General features: G+C 46.7%; 1 protein-coding gene across 3 annotated transcripts in view; it reads right to left on the reverse strand.

Moving 5' to 3' along the window:
- Window positions 1–14,677, reverse strand: part of EXOC6B (exocyst complex component 6B) — a 313,474-nt gene that overhangs the window by 162,384 nt on the left and 136,413 nt on the right. For 2 of the 3 annotated variants that reach the window (XM_064448800.1, XM_064448799.1), the window contains exon 7: window positions 2,071–2,247. In XM_064448800.1, the coding sequence (XP_064304870.1) occupies window positions 2,071–2,247 (177 nt within the window). The remainder of the gene's footprint in view (window positions 1–2,070; window positions 2,248–14,677) is intronic. The other variant, XM_064448801.1, reaches the window with a different exon arrangement.

Consider the following 14,677-nt stretch of genomic DNA (forward strand, 5'->3'; position numbering starts at 1 on the left):
GAGCAGAGACCGACCCCCCCCTCACTCCAGCCCCTCTCAGGCAGCTGCAGAGAGCGAGAAGGGCTCCCCTCAGCCCCCTCTGCTCCAGGCTAAACCCCCCCAGCCCCCTCAGCCGCCCCCCAGCACACTTGTGCTCCAGACCCTGCCCCAGCCCCGCTGCCCTTCTCTGGACACGCTCCAGCACCTCAAGGCCCTTCTTGTCCCGAGGGGCCCAAAAATTTCACAGCTCTATTTCCAGATGAGAGATCCATTTGCACTAATAAATAAGCTGTTTTCCTTCCAAAAAGAAGAGCCCCAGGAGGCAGGGCCATGGGGAAGAGCTAAGCTCATCCGCAACCAAACACCCCTCCTTCCCCTGTCCCCCCTCAGGGCAACCCCGGATCAGGCGGGCCGGGGGCTCCTGCGGGTGCTGCCCCACCACGCTCCGTTTCATCACCACGGACAGCGGCCGCTGCCCGGCCACGCCCACCAGCCACGCCCACGGCCACGCCCACCCTGTCATCCCCACGGCACATTTATTCCCTCACTGCCAGAGCTGGGATTTCACCTGCCTCGAGTAAGTTAATTCCATCCATCACACGGCCTCGGAGGTTTCTCCCAACCGCGCTACACAAATCCTTGCCTTGAAATTCTTCCCTCCTCACTGTTTTCCTCACCCTTTTCCTTCTACCTTCCAATTCTAACAGAGATTCAATTCTAATTTCTAATTCCAATTGACTCAAACTTTGCAGACCCCACAGGTACCGCCACGTTTCACGCCGCCGCCTGCTTTTGCGAGAACCCCCTCCACAAGCAAGTGTGAGATTTTTAGACGGAGATGGAACAAGAACCATCACAGGACCAGATTTTTACCAGGGAACTACCAAGATAGATCTATTCAAATCAGTGTTTGTTTCCAACAAAACCATGCCCTTCCCACTCGTTTTTCTTTTGCTGAACTTCTGCTCTATTTCCGCTCTGATGTAGGAGTAAACAGCCCACCCAGACGGTTTCAGTGCGAGTGAGGGCTCTGGGTCGGACCCCACAGTTCGGTCCCTGGGAAGTAAGCGGTGATCTCCTCGGTCTGCTTTGGAAGTGCAGGAGAGGAGAGGATTCTTCCTCAGGAGGAGGAAGAGGAGAGAACTGAACTGTGGGGAGAAGGGCAGGACACAAGCACAGACCCACTTGAGTAACCCAGACTATTTTAAGCTTCAGAAACTTGTTCTTAACCCTCTTCTCCAGCCGGTCGTAGACTTCAGGGCAACAAATCCTACCCGGTCCAGTTACAGGTTTCGGCTGAACGCACCACCCCTCTGCTGTAACAGCAATAAGAGAAAAAGCATCCCGCGCAGCAGACAGAACTTGCCACGAGGTCCGACGCAAGACTGCGTCACAAGAAATGAAGAACGCAGCAGAAAGCTCACCGCCTCGTGACCCACACGCCGAGCCCGTATCTCCACGCTGCCTTTCCTAAAACGCAGAGGGACAGGGCTGTCTCGCATCAAGGGCCATAAAGCCACGATGTCCCACTGCACGTGCTATCCTCTAGCGCAGGGAGGGGAAGAAGAGCCAAGGCTGATGGCGAAGTTATGCTTTGCGGTTAACGGAAACAACCGGGGCCAGTCCGAGGAAGCAGCAGCAGAAAGGGAGCACAGCAAGGAATTAAAATTGCATTTAATGAATTCTGTCCCGATGCAACCCTTTTCGACGCAAAGAACGTCTCTGCCGCCAAGACACACGTCCCACAGGCAAGGCCACGCATCTCACGCCACGCAGCAATTTAGCTATCCTGCAAAGGAAGGACAGGTACCAAACTGCCTTCCCAAGTCAGCACAGAAACAGAGGACAGGAGGTGTGGGCCGTTCAGCTCTCAGACAATCCTCGGCCCCTCTGCTGAGCCTGGTAACAAGAACAGGGACAACTGTGCAAATTAACCCAATACCGGCCCCCCACCACGTTCCACAGCATATTCTGCACCTTCATGACACACCACATGGCAACATGAAGGACTGAGCGAGGTGCAAGCACTGTGAGACGCTACTGATCGCCCCCAACCTGTCCCGTCTCCTGGATTTGATGTTATACAGTTACCTCTTCATCCTCATCCTCATCTTCAACATCCAGGATACCCGAATCCTGCTCAGACATGGGGCTAGTGTTTTTTACCTCCAGATCTGAGCTTGCGCAGACTTCTTTCTTGGACTTCTTTCCCCCGCTTATCCTGGGATGCTGTGATACAATATTGTCCAGGTTTCTTTGCTGCTGTGCCTAGAAAAAAAGCAGATTTCACATTTTACAATAGCATCCTCGGATTCTTTTTTTTTTTTTCAGCCAAAAGATGCAATCGGTCATAAAATAGCGACAAATGAGACAAAATAAAACACACGCTTAATGGAACGTAGAAATTTTATGTTTTCCCTAACCCAGATATTCCAAAGAAACAGGAGATTCATTTCAAAACCATTCCAGGGATTATGCAACAATACAAACAATATTCTGACTCTTCACAAATCAAAATGCCAAACCCATCATACTGCCATATTGATCTATTTACAGCACAGATGCAGAAATATTAGCCCATAGGCCATGTGGTGACTGTCACAGGCTAAATTAAAGGACGTACTTAACCGTTGGATTTGTTCCTCTTTTCAACCCATGTCAGCACAAAACATTCCACATCTGGACCCCAGAGGTTCCTGAAAGCATTTTTGTGGTACCCCAGGAGAGCTTAATTGTACGTTGCTGATGTACAGAATGAGCTGTAAGAGGTATTGAACAAAAATTCGCTCGCTGGGAGAAACGCCACAATTCAGGGAGCAAAACACATGGACTCGGCGGAGCTCCCTCGAACCGCCGGCGATACCCGCTGCCGGGGCTTTGGAGTTTGTTTGCAGCGGAGGTCAACGCGTGTGCTCTGCTGCAAAAACTCCCTTGGCTTCCTCATTGTTACCGAGCTCAGCATTTGACAGGAAAAATGGTTTAGCCCCAGTCATTCAAGAGAGTTGACCGAGAGCTTCAAGCCGAAGGGGAAGGGCAAGGAAGGGGAACGGCACGGAGTCGCTCTTCTCGCCACAAGTGCCAAATCATGGCCAAAACCCTGGGGGGGGGAAGGCCAAGCCGATGGATGCAGTGGTTCTGCACATGTGGGGTTATGCTCTGGTGTAACTAGAAACTAAACACCCAGAAAACCTGAAGTTTATATGGGTATATACACACAGATTTATAGATCCCTCCCATATTTTCCTATAAATTTTTTATATGTAAGAAGAAAGGTGTATGGAAATCATCCAGCTCTCTTTCTGCAAGTGTTAGTTCAGACGGTAGGTCTCTTCTTAAAAAAGAATGAGTTTTTAATATATTTCAGTTATTAGCAAAAGCTCTATTTCTAGCAATGACCTGTAACAACCCGATCAAACCTGCACCCGTGTATTTTATTGCTCCCCTCCAGCAGGGAACGAACAAGGTGGTGAAACCCGCCACCCCCTGCCCCACGCCAGCGCAACAGCCTGGCTTTAGAAGGAATGCCAGAAATGGTATTGTAGATACTGTTGTCAGTGAAACCAGCTCTGCCTGGAAAACAATGGAGAATTTCTTAGTTGTTTAGGATCCTTAAGCATGCAAGCCTCGGAGAGGAAGTGGAACCTATTAAAAAAACCCAAAAATTCTTTTTGCTACCTGAACCACAGAAAGTGGAAAGCTCTATCTAGAGTGCAAACCTCCAAAATTACTTCCTTTTAAACACTTCAAAGTATTAATATCGCACAAAAATAATTTACAAGCAAGTTTTATTTTGACAGCCTCTCTCAGCTCAACTCCCTTTTGAATCCCTCCTCGGGAAGAAAGACCCCATCAGAGACCCACCACTTGCGTAGTTTCTAGATCTGACGAATATTAAAAACGCAAGCACGGCACGGATATCCCATCCCTTGCAAAATCCAGCAGGCTCTACCGTTGTGTAAGGCAAAGCGCCCTTCACACCACGCACGTACAATCGGCTTCATCCTAATTAATGAACGTGGCAACTGATAACAAAATTAAATATATATAGCTGACGCCGGACGTGGTCGCACCAGGAACTGGAGCTAAACCTTACACGACGCGCAGCCCTGTGCTATCCCACAGCACAATCTTGACCTCTAGTGGTTGCAAGGCAGTAGTATCGCGTTAATTACGAGTGCTCTTACGAGGGAAGTAACGGCTGAGCAAGGGGACTACCGACCAAGCTTATTAAAAAGATCTCTTAAGGGATGAGTCTCAACAATAGGGATTTTTGCAACAAAGCCACAGGAAAAGGTCCGTGCGAACACTGCTGAAGACAGATTTTGCTAGCAACGTCAATACTTGAAGCAACTGGGGGGAAAAGTGGTCTTTTTTGCATTAGAAATCTCGAACTTCAGAGGCACAACTCTATAGAAAGACATTGCAACATCATATAAAGAGAATTAGGACTTCAAAAAGGGGAGTGAGCATTTGGTCCTTCTGAAGCCCACACAACAAAGAGATTCGAGGCTCGATTCCACTCTCAGATACGCCCATTTATGACATAAGTTACTCAACTGAAGCGTAATGAAGTTGTAACACTGAATCCACTGTAAATTACACTAAAAGCAAGCTCAGCGTATTCATTAAAATCTCTCCTATTTATGTAATCTTTTTTTCCTCTAGAAAGGGACGAAATCAAAGAATGGGAAAATGCAAAGTTTTGGATAAAATATTGTGCTTGAAATGGATCATTAAACAGGGTGTAGCAAGATCACAGCAGAAAAAGTGGTCATGGGAGAGGAAAAATCTGGGCTAACGAGCTGAAGGATGCCGCCGCCAGCTCTGAACTTCACTGTCCAAGCCCTAAGCATGTAGCGTTCAGCATTTTAGGCTGAACACAGAATTAGTCTCAGCCCAGGACCTTGTGGAAATGTTCTCAGAAGACACATTATCTTGGTCTCCCTTCTCTTTTCAAACAAGAGGTATTAACGTGAGCACAGCCAAAGCTGATGGATGACAAGGGGAGTAGAGTAGTACATAACATTTATTAACCAGATATCAATATTGATAAGATCCGAACCAAATATTGATAAGATCTGAATCAAAACCCAGAGTCAAGAAAGCCTGTCCTTCCAGAAAAAGGCATCACTCCAAGGCCAACGAGTCCAACATCCAAATTCAAATGCCACGTTCTGCATTGTGCGTGCTTTAAAATGCGGAGAAACTGAAGTTTATCAAGAGAAAAATTTTGACCTGAATTAAAGTCCTCCTGAGAAAAAGAAAAAAAAGGGGGGTGGGGGGGAAGTATATCCCACCTCTCAGAGATACACAAAAAGCAGCCAAAGATATCCTCTCTATGGCACAAAAGCTTTGCAGCCTACCAAGAGCAATTTTTACCTTTAGGAACTGGGGGCAGAGGGGAAGTTCTAAACAAGAAGAGATTTTCCAGGTATCTCTACCTTAAAGACCTACAAACGGCCCCGAAGTAGCCCAGTCGATGCGTATTCCCTTCCAGTGCACTGGTGCGCGTCCCAGCGCGTAACCCCCGTTCCGCAGAGCCGCCGCTCCGTCGGACGATGGGCACGGCCCCTCAACGGCCGGCTGGGAGCCCAAGGAGTCGGCGCGGTACGAGCAGAGCCCATAACCTAGGTGTTACGCTGGAACGCCACAACGTACGCGCCAGAACAAATAGTAATTGCTTTTCCATTACCAGGAGGGCATTTCCCCCACCCCCACTCTTGGCAGGAAACAACCTGGACTGAAGTGACCTATAAGTGAGAAATATCAAATTTTCTTTAACTTCGGCAGGCTTGGGTGAAGTCACCGAGGTTTCAGTTTCACCTTGAGAGAAAGAGAGAGCTGGGGAGAGGCCCAGAGGAAGCAACTAAGGAGAAATTCGGGCTTAACCGCCAAGGAACTCCCCGCTCCTACCCCCATCTCGTTACCCGCACCTTCCCGGGCTGGGGGTGCAGCAGAACAACCCTGCAATATATTTGACGTTGCACATAAAGGATGAAAAATGACCTGCAGAGCAGGCACATTTGGATTTTAATGTTCTGTTTCACATAAAGGCATCTGTAGGGAGCCCAATGAAGAGGCACACTTTAGAAACCACATCAAAGCACAAGCGACACTCCAGCGTGCCCTCTGGAAACGGAGGGACCTGGGGCTACGGGGGAGACGAAAAGCCCTCGAGGGACAAAAATCAAATAAAAAATCCCCTTACCTTTTGGTGTGGTTTACATGAAAGCAAGTGCATTTTTGTATTATTCTGTAAAATTGCCTCTATTATACAAGACTATCAATCTCTTGCCTCTCTGCTTAATGTGATGATAAAAAAAAAAAGGTAAGAAACCAAACGTCTGTTGGTAGCTAACGTTACATGTAGCAATAACACACAAAGCGTTTGGTTCACGTAGCTGAAACTCCCTCCAAGCACAGCTACTTTCTCCACCCGCTTGGCAGCACAGGAACACCCTACGCCGCTCTGACACGGCAGAAACCCCAGTCCCCCCGACAGCAACGCTGTTTCCAGGCTGGTTGATACAAGAAGCACAGGCACATTTCCACCGCCTGGGTCAGGCTTCGGTCGCTGACCTATATTTGCTGTTGTAAGCGGTCGGGGCTGCCCATCGGGCAGGCTAGGAGACCTGCACCTCCACAGCTGAGAAGTAGGGAGGTTTTGTTGGCTGAATGTAGTCAGAATCGATCTCTTTTGCTGATGTTCCTCAAGAAACAGAGGATCAAAGAAACAAGGGAAAAAAAGCACTTCTACCTTTATGACACATGCTTTCTCTCCCCAGCCATCCACCACTTCTATGTTACCTGTACACCACTCCGCCGAGCGCTCCGCCTTGCAGGACATGGCTTTGGGGGGTTTCCCTTCAAACCCATCGTACAAGAGTCCTAAATACAAGTTTTCAATATAAGTGTGTCCTCAAATGGCTGCCACAAGCTTTGGAGCAGCAACTTCCAGGTCAAGAAGGGCAGGGAGCTGCTGGAGCAAGGCCAGCGCAGAGCTGCCAAGGGGATCAGGGGCTGGAGCATCTCCCTTGTGAGGAAAGGCTGAGAGACCTGGGTCTGTTCAGCCTGGAGAAGAGAAGGCTGAGGGGGGATCTCATCAATGCTTATCAATATCTGAAGGGTGGGTGTCAGGGGGATGGGCCGGGCTCTTTTCAGTGGTGCCCAACGCCAGGCCAAGGGGCCACGGGCACAAGCTGGAACACGGGAAGCTCCACCTGAACATGAGGACAAACCCCTTCCCTGTGCGGGTGCCAGAGCAGGGGCACAGGCTGCCCAGAGAGGCTGTGGGGTCCCTTCCCTGGAGACATTCACCCCCCGCCTGGACGCGGCCCTGTGCCCCTGCTCTGGGGGTGCCTGCTCCAGCAGGGGTGGGATGGGATGAGCTCCAGAGGTCCCTTCCAACCCCCACCAGTCTGGGATTCTGTAACTCCACCTCAACCACCCATCGCAACTCAACTGAGCCAACTCAACCGTCGAAGCGCACAGACCCAACATCCTCCCTGAGAAATTAAACGTATTGGCTTGGAACACTAGTGACAAGTAGTCACTGACTTTTCGTAGTTGAATTTGTCAACGTAACGTGACTGCTTGTGACCGAGCGAACGCAGCCCCAAACCTGCAACCCCAACCTGCGTAGCTCAACTGGGGGATGACATGGAGTTGCAGAGCAGGTCATGGACTCCTCCAGGCTCTGCCTGCAGAAGCCATACCCACCGTAAGGGAAAGTTGTTATACCACCTACACGGGCAATGAGCTCCTTTAAAATTCAAATAGCTTTTTATAGGGTTTTTGTAACTTTGCCTTGTTTTCTGCATTGGTTTGCCAATGCATGAGCACGTCTTACCTCCCATCACCTCCACCCACCAATGAACTGACAATATTTACTTTTTAGAAGAATCTAATTAGCTCCTTCCTGATGAGACAGTAGATAAGGCACAGCAAAAAAAAAGAGGCTTTATTATTTACACAGGACTGAAGTACCACTGCGGTTAGCTTCGGTGGTTTTGATTAGTTACTGCACATTTGCTGCTGCGATTGTTTTATAGACCCCTCTAATGGGCTGAGACACAGAACTTTAAAATATTGTTTCCCAATATCCCTAGGAATGGCATACATATTCCTTAAACAATATTACAAAAAAAAACCAAAAGCAGACCGGCTACAGGGGAAGAAAAAAAGAAAGTTAATAAAAAATGACAGTAGGGCTGGCTCCCCGCCAAAGACCCATTCGAAAGTTATAAAATCCCCCTCCGATCAGATAAAAGCACGGATTATTATTGCAAGGTGTAAACTCAACACACTGACACGGCTTCTGGTTTGAGTTTTAACGAAAAGCCCGTCGCTTGTCAAGATGATAAGAGTTTTTGCCGATCTGCTTCCTCGGTGTTAACTGGTTATCAGAGAAAACAATTTGTCGGAGGTTTGTCTGACAAAGTTCACCATCAGCACAGGAAACGAGGACCAAGAATGTGACTTTTTTAACCCGATTCCTGGTCATTTTTAAAAAAATAAGTCTAGAAATGCAGCATTCAACAAGTTTGCTCTGCCCAACACCCTTGCACAGACTTTGCTTCAACCTCCCACTCCCCCTTCCCTAAAAATGACCCTTCCACCGCAGCCCACCCGGTGCTAAAACCCACCTCGCCATACTGATGTTCCCAAATATCAATTTTGCTCAAATATAAATTTTTGGCATCAAGTGTGCGATGGGGAACGTGCAGTTCTTTTGCTTTCACCCAGTGATTTATCTTCATCCCCACACTCCTGCTCCTTTTCCTTACCCGCAAGCCGAGGTCAGCATTATTTATATCCTCAGAGTTCATTGCAAAGAGTAACTTGGTTAATTCAGCATTTTATACAAAACCTATTAAACCTCAGCCGTTCTTTGGGGAAGCTCCTGCAGTACAGTACTTGGAGAAAGGAATGATCAAGACTCCCCTTTCCTAGGAGCTGTAAAAAGAAGTTTATCACACTAGCATTGATAAAAAGACTTAGACAACCACATCCTCCAGGTCAGCTGTACAATAAAAGACCAAAAGCCATTTTTTAAGGAGTCCTTTACTGAGCAAAGTGTTGATTTACACTTCTGTGTGATGTAGCCTCCAGAACAAGCTATCTGCAGGCAGGCATCAAAAGTAGCTCAGTTATGCAATTACAAAGTTTATTTATCACATTTACACGGAGTGGAGAAGCTGAAAATTAGATAAGCGGACTAAAAGCAGTAGGAGGACAGCTGTTCTACAAAGTATTTCAAACACATTAAAGACCGCGGCCCTGACAACTCCACAGCTCAGGTCTTTGTTTAATCGGTCCCAAGCACTTTGTGAGCCAGGCTGAGATAAATAGTTTACTCCTCGCTTAAGCAACTGGATGCATATTCTTTGATTAACTTTTACCAACAATTTAAAATTCCTTTTTAAATGGTGAGCGCCTCCATACGAAATCCCCTGCCATATGCAATACTATAAACCACGCTCTGATGTCAGGGGTTTTTTAATGCTGCCTTTTCGTATAACATCGAAGAGGCACCTCTCTCCCTGATGAGACTTGATTGTGACTCAAAGCACAAGTAGAAACTCCCACGCTTTGGTTTAACCTCTCGTTTTCCTAACTGCAACCCAACCAAACCCTGCCAAGTAAGAGAGGGAGCGGCGAGGTAATCGCAACCAAAACCGGTCACAGGTGAGAGGGTCCATCTCTCACCCTCCCCGTCCCAGAATGACTCACGTGCACACAACCGTGCAGGACCAAGCCTCAGCTTTGAGTACTCTCTCATGCACCGGGGACTAGTAATTATTTTCTAAGCGAGGGTTTGTTTCAACACGCTCTCTGACAATCAGGCCATGACAGAGGTAATAGGGTTTTTTTTTTGCCAAAACCATTAAAAAGGAAAAATCCAGACGAAAGTCTTGCCTTCGCAGGGACCAACATCAGAAGAAAAGGGGATGCAGATGGAGAAGGGAGGGAAGAACTAAGGGGACAGCCTCAGGCTTTGACTTAAGGACACGCTATGCCCCACGCTTGCTTGGGCTCGGTGCTGCCATTAAAGATAACCACAGCGAAGCACTGGAGCTCGCAGCAAGCAGCCAACGTAGCACACCAAGGCAACGTCCTCTTCCATCCAAGAACTCAACTCATAGAGGTCTCCAGTGCCCAGCACCATCACCCCCAACATGGGAATAGTCCCCAGCCCAATAACCGAAGCCTGCAGGCAGCTCCAGCAGCGGGTGCCGGCACACCAACCCTTACCTCTCTTTAAATCAACTTGGGCCACTCTCCAGGTGTTGTCCTACACCTCTGACCTTGCCCAAGAAGTTGCAACTATCACACCTATGGCAAATTAGGGTAAAAAGAAGTCATGGATTAGATCTCACAAAAAGTTGAAGGCGTGCTAGACTGAGAAGCTTTTCAGTGTTTGACCCACGGGCAACTCTTGAAATACAATTAGAGCGTGCTTATGACTGCTGCTTCTGCTCGGAGATACCATTGCCCGAAGTGTAACACACTGCAAGGCCCTCATGTGCTCTCATAAACCACAGTAAGGCAAATGAAGAGATTTGCATAAGCCATTTCCAACATTTCTCAATGGTTTTACTCTAATTTCTCCCTCCCGCTGTCTAGGGGGTACAGGCCATTTAAAGCCACCGGCATACTAAGGAACACGCTGCCTAATATCCCCATCTTACATGTCAAGAATCACAACAGAGGAAGGGTTGCGCACTCAGCCAGGATAGCAAACACAGATTATAGCTCATCGGTGCTTGGGTCTCTGCCCCACCTTGACCACATTGACCTTCAAAAACTCATACGGTGAAAAGAGCGTTAACCCTGGTAGCCTGGCCTCAGATTAAACCCTTGTATTCCATTCTCTGTGGGAGTTCCCAAACTGCTGTTTCACACACGCTCTCTCTGGGCCTTGTCAAGCACTTTGGAGATAAGTTTCCTTTCAAGATTCTGCTTTTGTTTCCATTTATCAGTCTGGTTTGGGTTTTTTTCAAGATTCTGAGAAACCGGCAACGTTCAAAGCACCTATCTTAGATGGTCCCGATTATCCTGGAACACACAGAGCCTCATCTAAATACAAGGTTAAAGCCCTGAGTGGTGACTCCTGGACAAAATATTTTCTTGGCTTTTCTGCAAGGCAGCTTCTAAGTCTTTTTAATCAGATCTGGGAATATCTGCACAGCAGATACCCTTAGGATCTAACTCGCCATCCAGATCTGGAGTCAGAAACTATCCTCGGCTGTACTCGCAATAATCTGAGATAAGAGGCTCCACAGCTGGTCCTCAACTGCATCAAAGCAGTGGGCAGCCTTCCACCAATTCAAGCAAGGGCACGGATCTTCTCTTCCAACCTTCTTCCACGAGACAGAATCTATACTGATAAGCTCTCGGTAACAGCTCAAAGCAATGTCACCCAAGACACCGGCACCGATGACGACTCTGTTCTGAGACGCACCCAAAGGCGCTTTCACAGACTCTTAGGGGCGCTGAACTCCGTTCCTGGAAAATGCAACGGATCATGCCAAGATGAGATCTGGGTTAGGAGGGCCAGGAGCATTAAGGAGAGCAAAGGACCGCAACGGACATCCTAACGGGACAGGCTCCGTCACTGGAGACCTAAGAACATGTGCGATAACTGCACGCTAGAGACGTGCTCCATAACATCAGTCATGTCTAGGCAGAACCTGCTGGACTAGAAGATGTCTTGAGAGCCTTAACTATCCTGTTCTCTATGACAAAGAAACGCCTTTCCAGTGGTAGGTGAAGGTGCTCACCCAAACTGCTGTCCACTTCAGAGTGGGCAGTGTTATAAGGACAACTTCAGAGCCACGTACCACCGTACCAAAGGGTTAAGCAACAAGACAGGGCAAGGATCACGGTAGTTAAAGACTGAATCCTAAAAGCTAAAGAAACTCCTACTATCTAGTTCATATCTCTTGAGGAACAGAGACAGCAGCAGTTCTTCCACCTTCAGAAGATTTTTTCAAAATATATTAAAAAAAAAAAAAAGAAATCTAAATCCTTCTTGGAACAAAGACTATTTCATTCTGTTTAGGAATAACCCCTATGGTTTTTTTGATGAGAAACCCACAAAGCAGATGCCAAAAGGGCTGAGCCACAAAGGCTAGCTTTTCTTGTTAAGAACAAAATGACTTTTTCAAGAATTATCATCTTCTCCATGATCCATGAGCTTTAGGGTAGTACCAGAAGAAAGCAGAACATTATTTTGTTATTTCTGTTTTTAATTAATCAGAGAATTAAATAGCCACTGCTTCTCCAAGCATGTTGACTATAAGAGGTATTTAATCCCCACACAAAAAGTTTTCACTGAAAATGACTTTACAGAAGAGCTTAAATTTCATTTGGCTTCCTTCATTTCACACAGATTCCTCTGACATTGTGGAATATTGTGTTGATAAACAGGTTTTTTCTAAGCAGTTGTTCACCAGGGATAAAGCTCCTGGGCACGAGGCTTGGGGGTTTGGAGAAGAGATTACAGGAGAGGAGAATGGAATTACATATTCATCACACAGTTTTACTCTAAAACCCACTCTCCAAACTCAACTGGTTTTTTTGAGTTTGTTTGGGTTTTTTTTTAACATAAAAATGAGTTTAGTCAACATATTACATAATTCTTCTCTACCACAGTATGTTCCCAAGATTTTTCTCCCCACATCGATAAGTAATATCTTGCTTGTATCACCACTTTTAGCATTGAAACTAGAAAGATTGTAAATTGACATAGATAAATCAAAACTCGATCTCATCTTGCTCCTGTAAGTTGACATGACATTCATCCCCTAAAGGACCAGAAGTTATTGCTGAATTAATTAAAATTATGCATTTTAAAAAAAAAAAATCTATGTTCAAGTCTGCAAACTTTCAGAATTCACAACCAGAAAATCAGGCAAATCCCTAAATCTGCTATTTACTGGACATGATCTGCCCTCTAAAGGCTAATGGGGAAACTGCAGAGAACTTTTCAGCCAGAAATAAAGACCTGAAAGCATTATACATCCTCTTATTTTCTTTTTCTTTACCTCCTTGCCCTCTCCCCCACAACCTACCTACCGTTTAACTACTCAAGAGGATCCCAGGTTCAACTTGACCAACTCCCACTTGAGCTCAACCCACACGGTGACGATCCTGGCCTCATGAAACTCAAAGAAATCTCTGCTGTTGCTCTCATGGGCTGGGATCTCACCCCTCTAGGCACAGCTTTCTGCAGTGCTGAGAGAGATGAGTATCAGGCATAAATACGACTTAATCAGACAGCAGGCTGAATCCCATCTATTTTACAGTTCAATGTAATTTTGCCCGGCCCTGGCCAGGACAACGGCACCGATGTTGCAGCATGACCCTACCAGTTTGTTAATAATATCCATAACATTCGGCCCAACCATTCAAAAAATCCTGCAAATGAGTCTTGATCCCAATACCATTGGTGTTTCCACCCCAAACGAGAAGTCAGCCGCAGCTGGAAGATGGGAGGCTGTTTCTACCCCTCGTTTCGTAAGAGCCGGTATAGGCAGCCATCCCAATCCCCAGAGCCACCACCTCTGCCAGACTGACAGGCCTCAATATCATCCCCCGTGGCACAACGGGTTTTTGGTGATTTGAAGCCTGTTCCTCGCATGCTCGTCCCCGACATCCCAATTAAAAAGCAAGGGGTGGAAAAGCTCAGCACTGCCATTCACTAGATCCAACTGTGCGTCTTTTTTGTTCCCATTATGTATTATTTCATAAACCCCATTTATTAATTCAGAAAGCACGATCTCACGTAAAGCAGTCACACGAAATAAATGCATATTTCATAGCATAAATGTTTTAATATTGCACGCTGTGCCTTTACGTTGCAGTTACTCGCTGCCAGTACAACGCGGAGCAAAAGAGGAGCCGTGGTAGGGCCGCAGCTGCCCAGAAGCAATTGCTTGAACACTGATACAGAAATTTGCCATAACAAAATACATTCCTAGCTTGCAAACCTGTAATCTCACTTGGTGTGCAATCATTATAACGCAGGCATGTTGTTTTCTTAAGGCCAGGAGTGGAGTTTTGGCTCTAGGCATCTTCAAAGCTGCCTGCTTAGCTCTCCCGCGGAATTCCCTGGGGGAGGATCCTAAATGGGAGCCGAGGCGTTAATATCCTCACTCGACATTAACGGCATTCACAAGCGTTACATCCTTTCCAAGCAGGTTGCTTTCATTAGGGTACCTTAATAAGGATTAGAATAATCCACTATTGTGGATTGAAATGTTTGGCCAAAGTACCTGCCAAAGAAGGTGCGATGTGTGACACTGGCCCATCTTGTCTGCAGGCACAGCACCGGAAAGGATTTGCAGCTGAATTTCAGCTGAATTTATTGAAGTCATGCTTGAGGTTTATAAATCAGCGGTGCTCTTTGGTGACAAACTTCCTTCAGAGCAGCATGTGGTACACAAGAGAGGAGCCCAACCTGGAGGCATTTTTTCAAAGCCCTAATTCGGCTTCTCCCCCCTCAAATACTTTTTTTTTTTTTAAGACTATTCAAGAAGAAAAAGAAAACGCCCTGTTTCCAGGGCATCATTTCTTATCCTCATAAAGCACTTTACGATGGTTTAGATTTAAAGGCTGAAATTTCAATCCACTTCACCATTGCCACACTTCCAACAGCATGGAAGTAATAGCAAAAATAAAATGACAATGAGAA

This window comes from Phalacrocorax carbo, chromosome 4, assembly GCF_963921805.1.
Source record: "Phalacrocorax carbo chromosome 4, bPhaCar2.1, whole genome shotgun sequence".
Classification (NCBI taxonomy): Eukaryota; Metazoa; Chordata; class Aves; order Suliformes; family Phalacrocoracidae; genus Phalacrocorax; species Phalacrocorax carbo.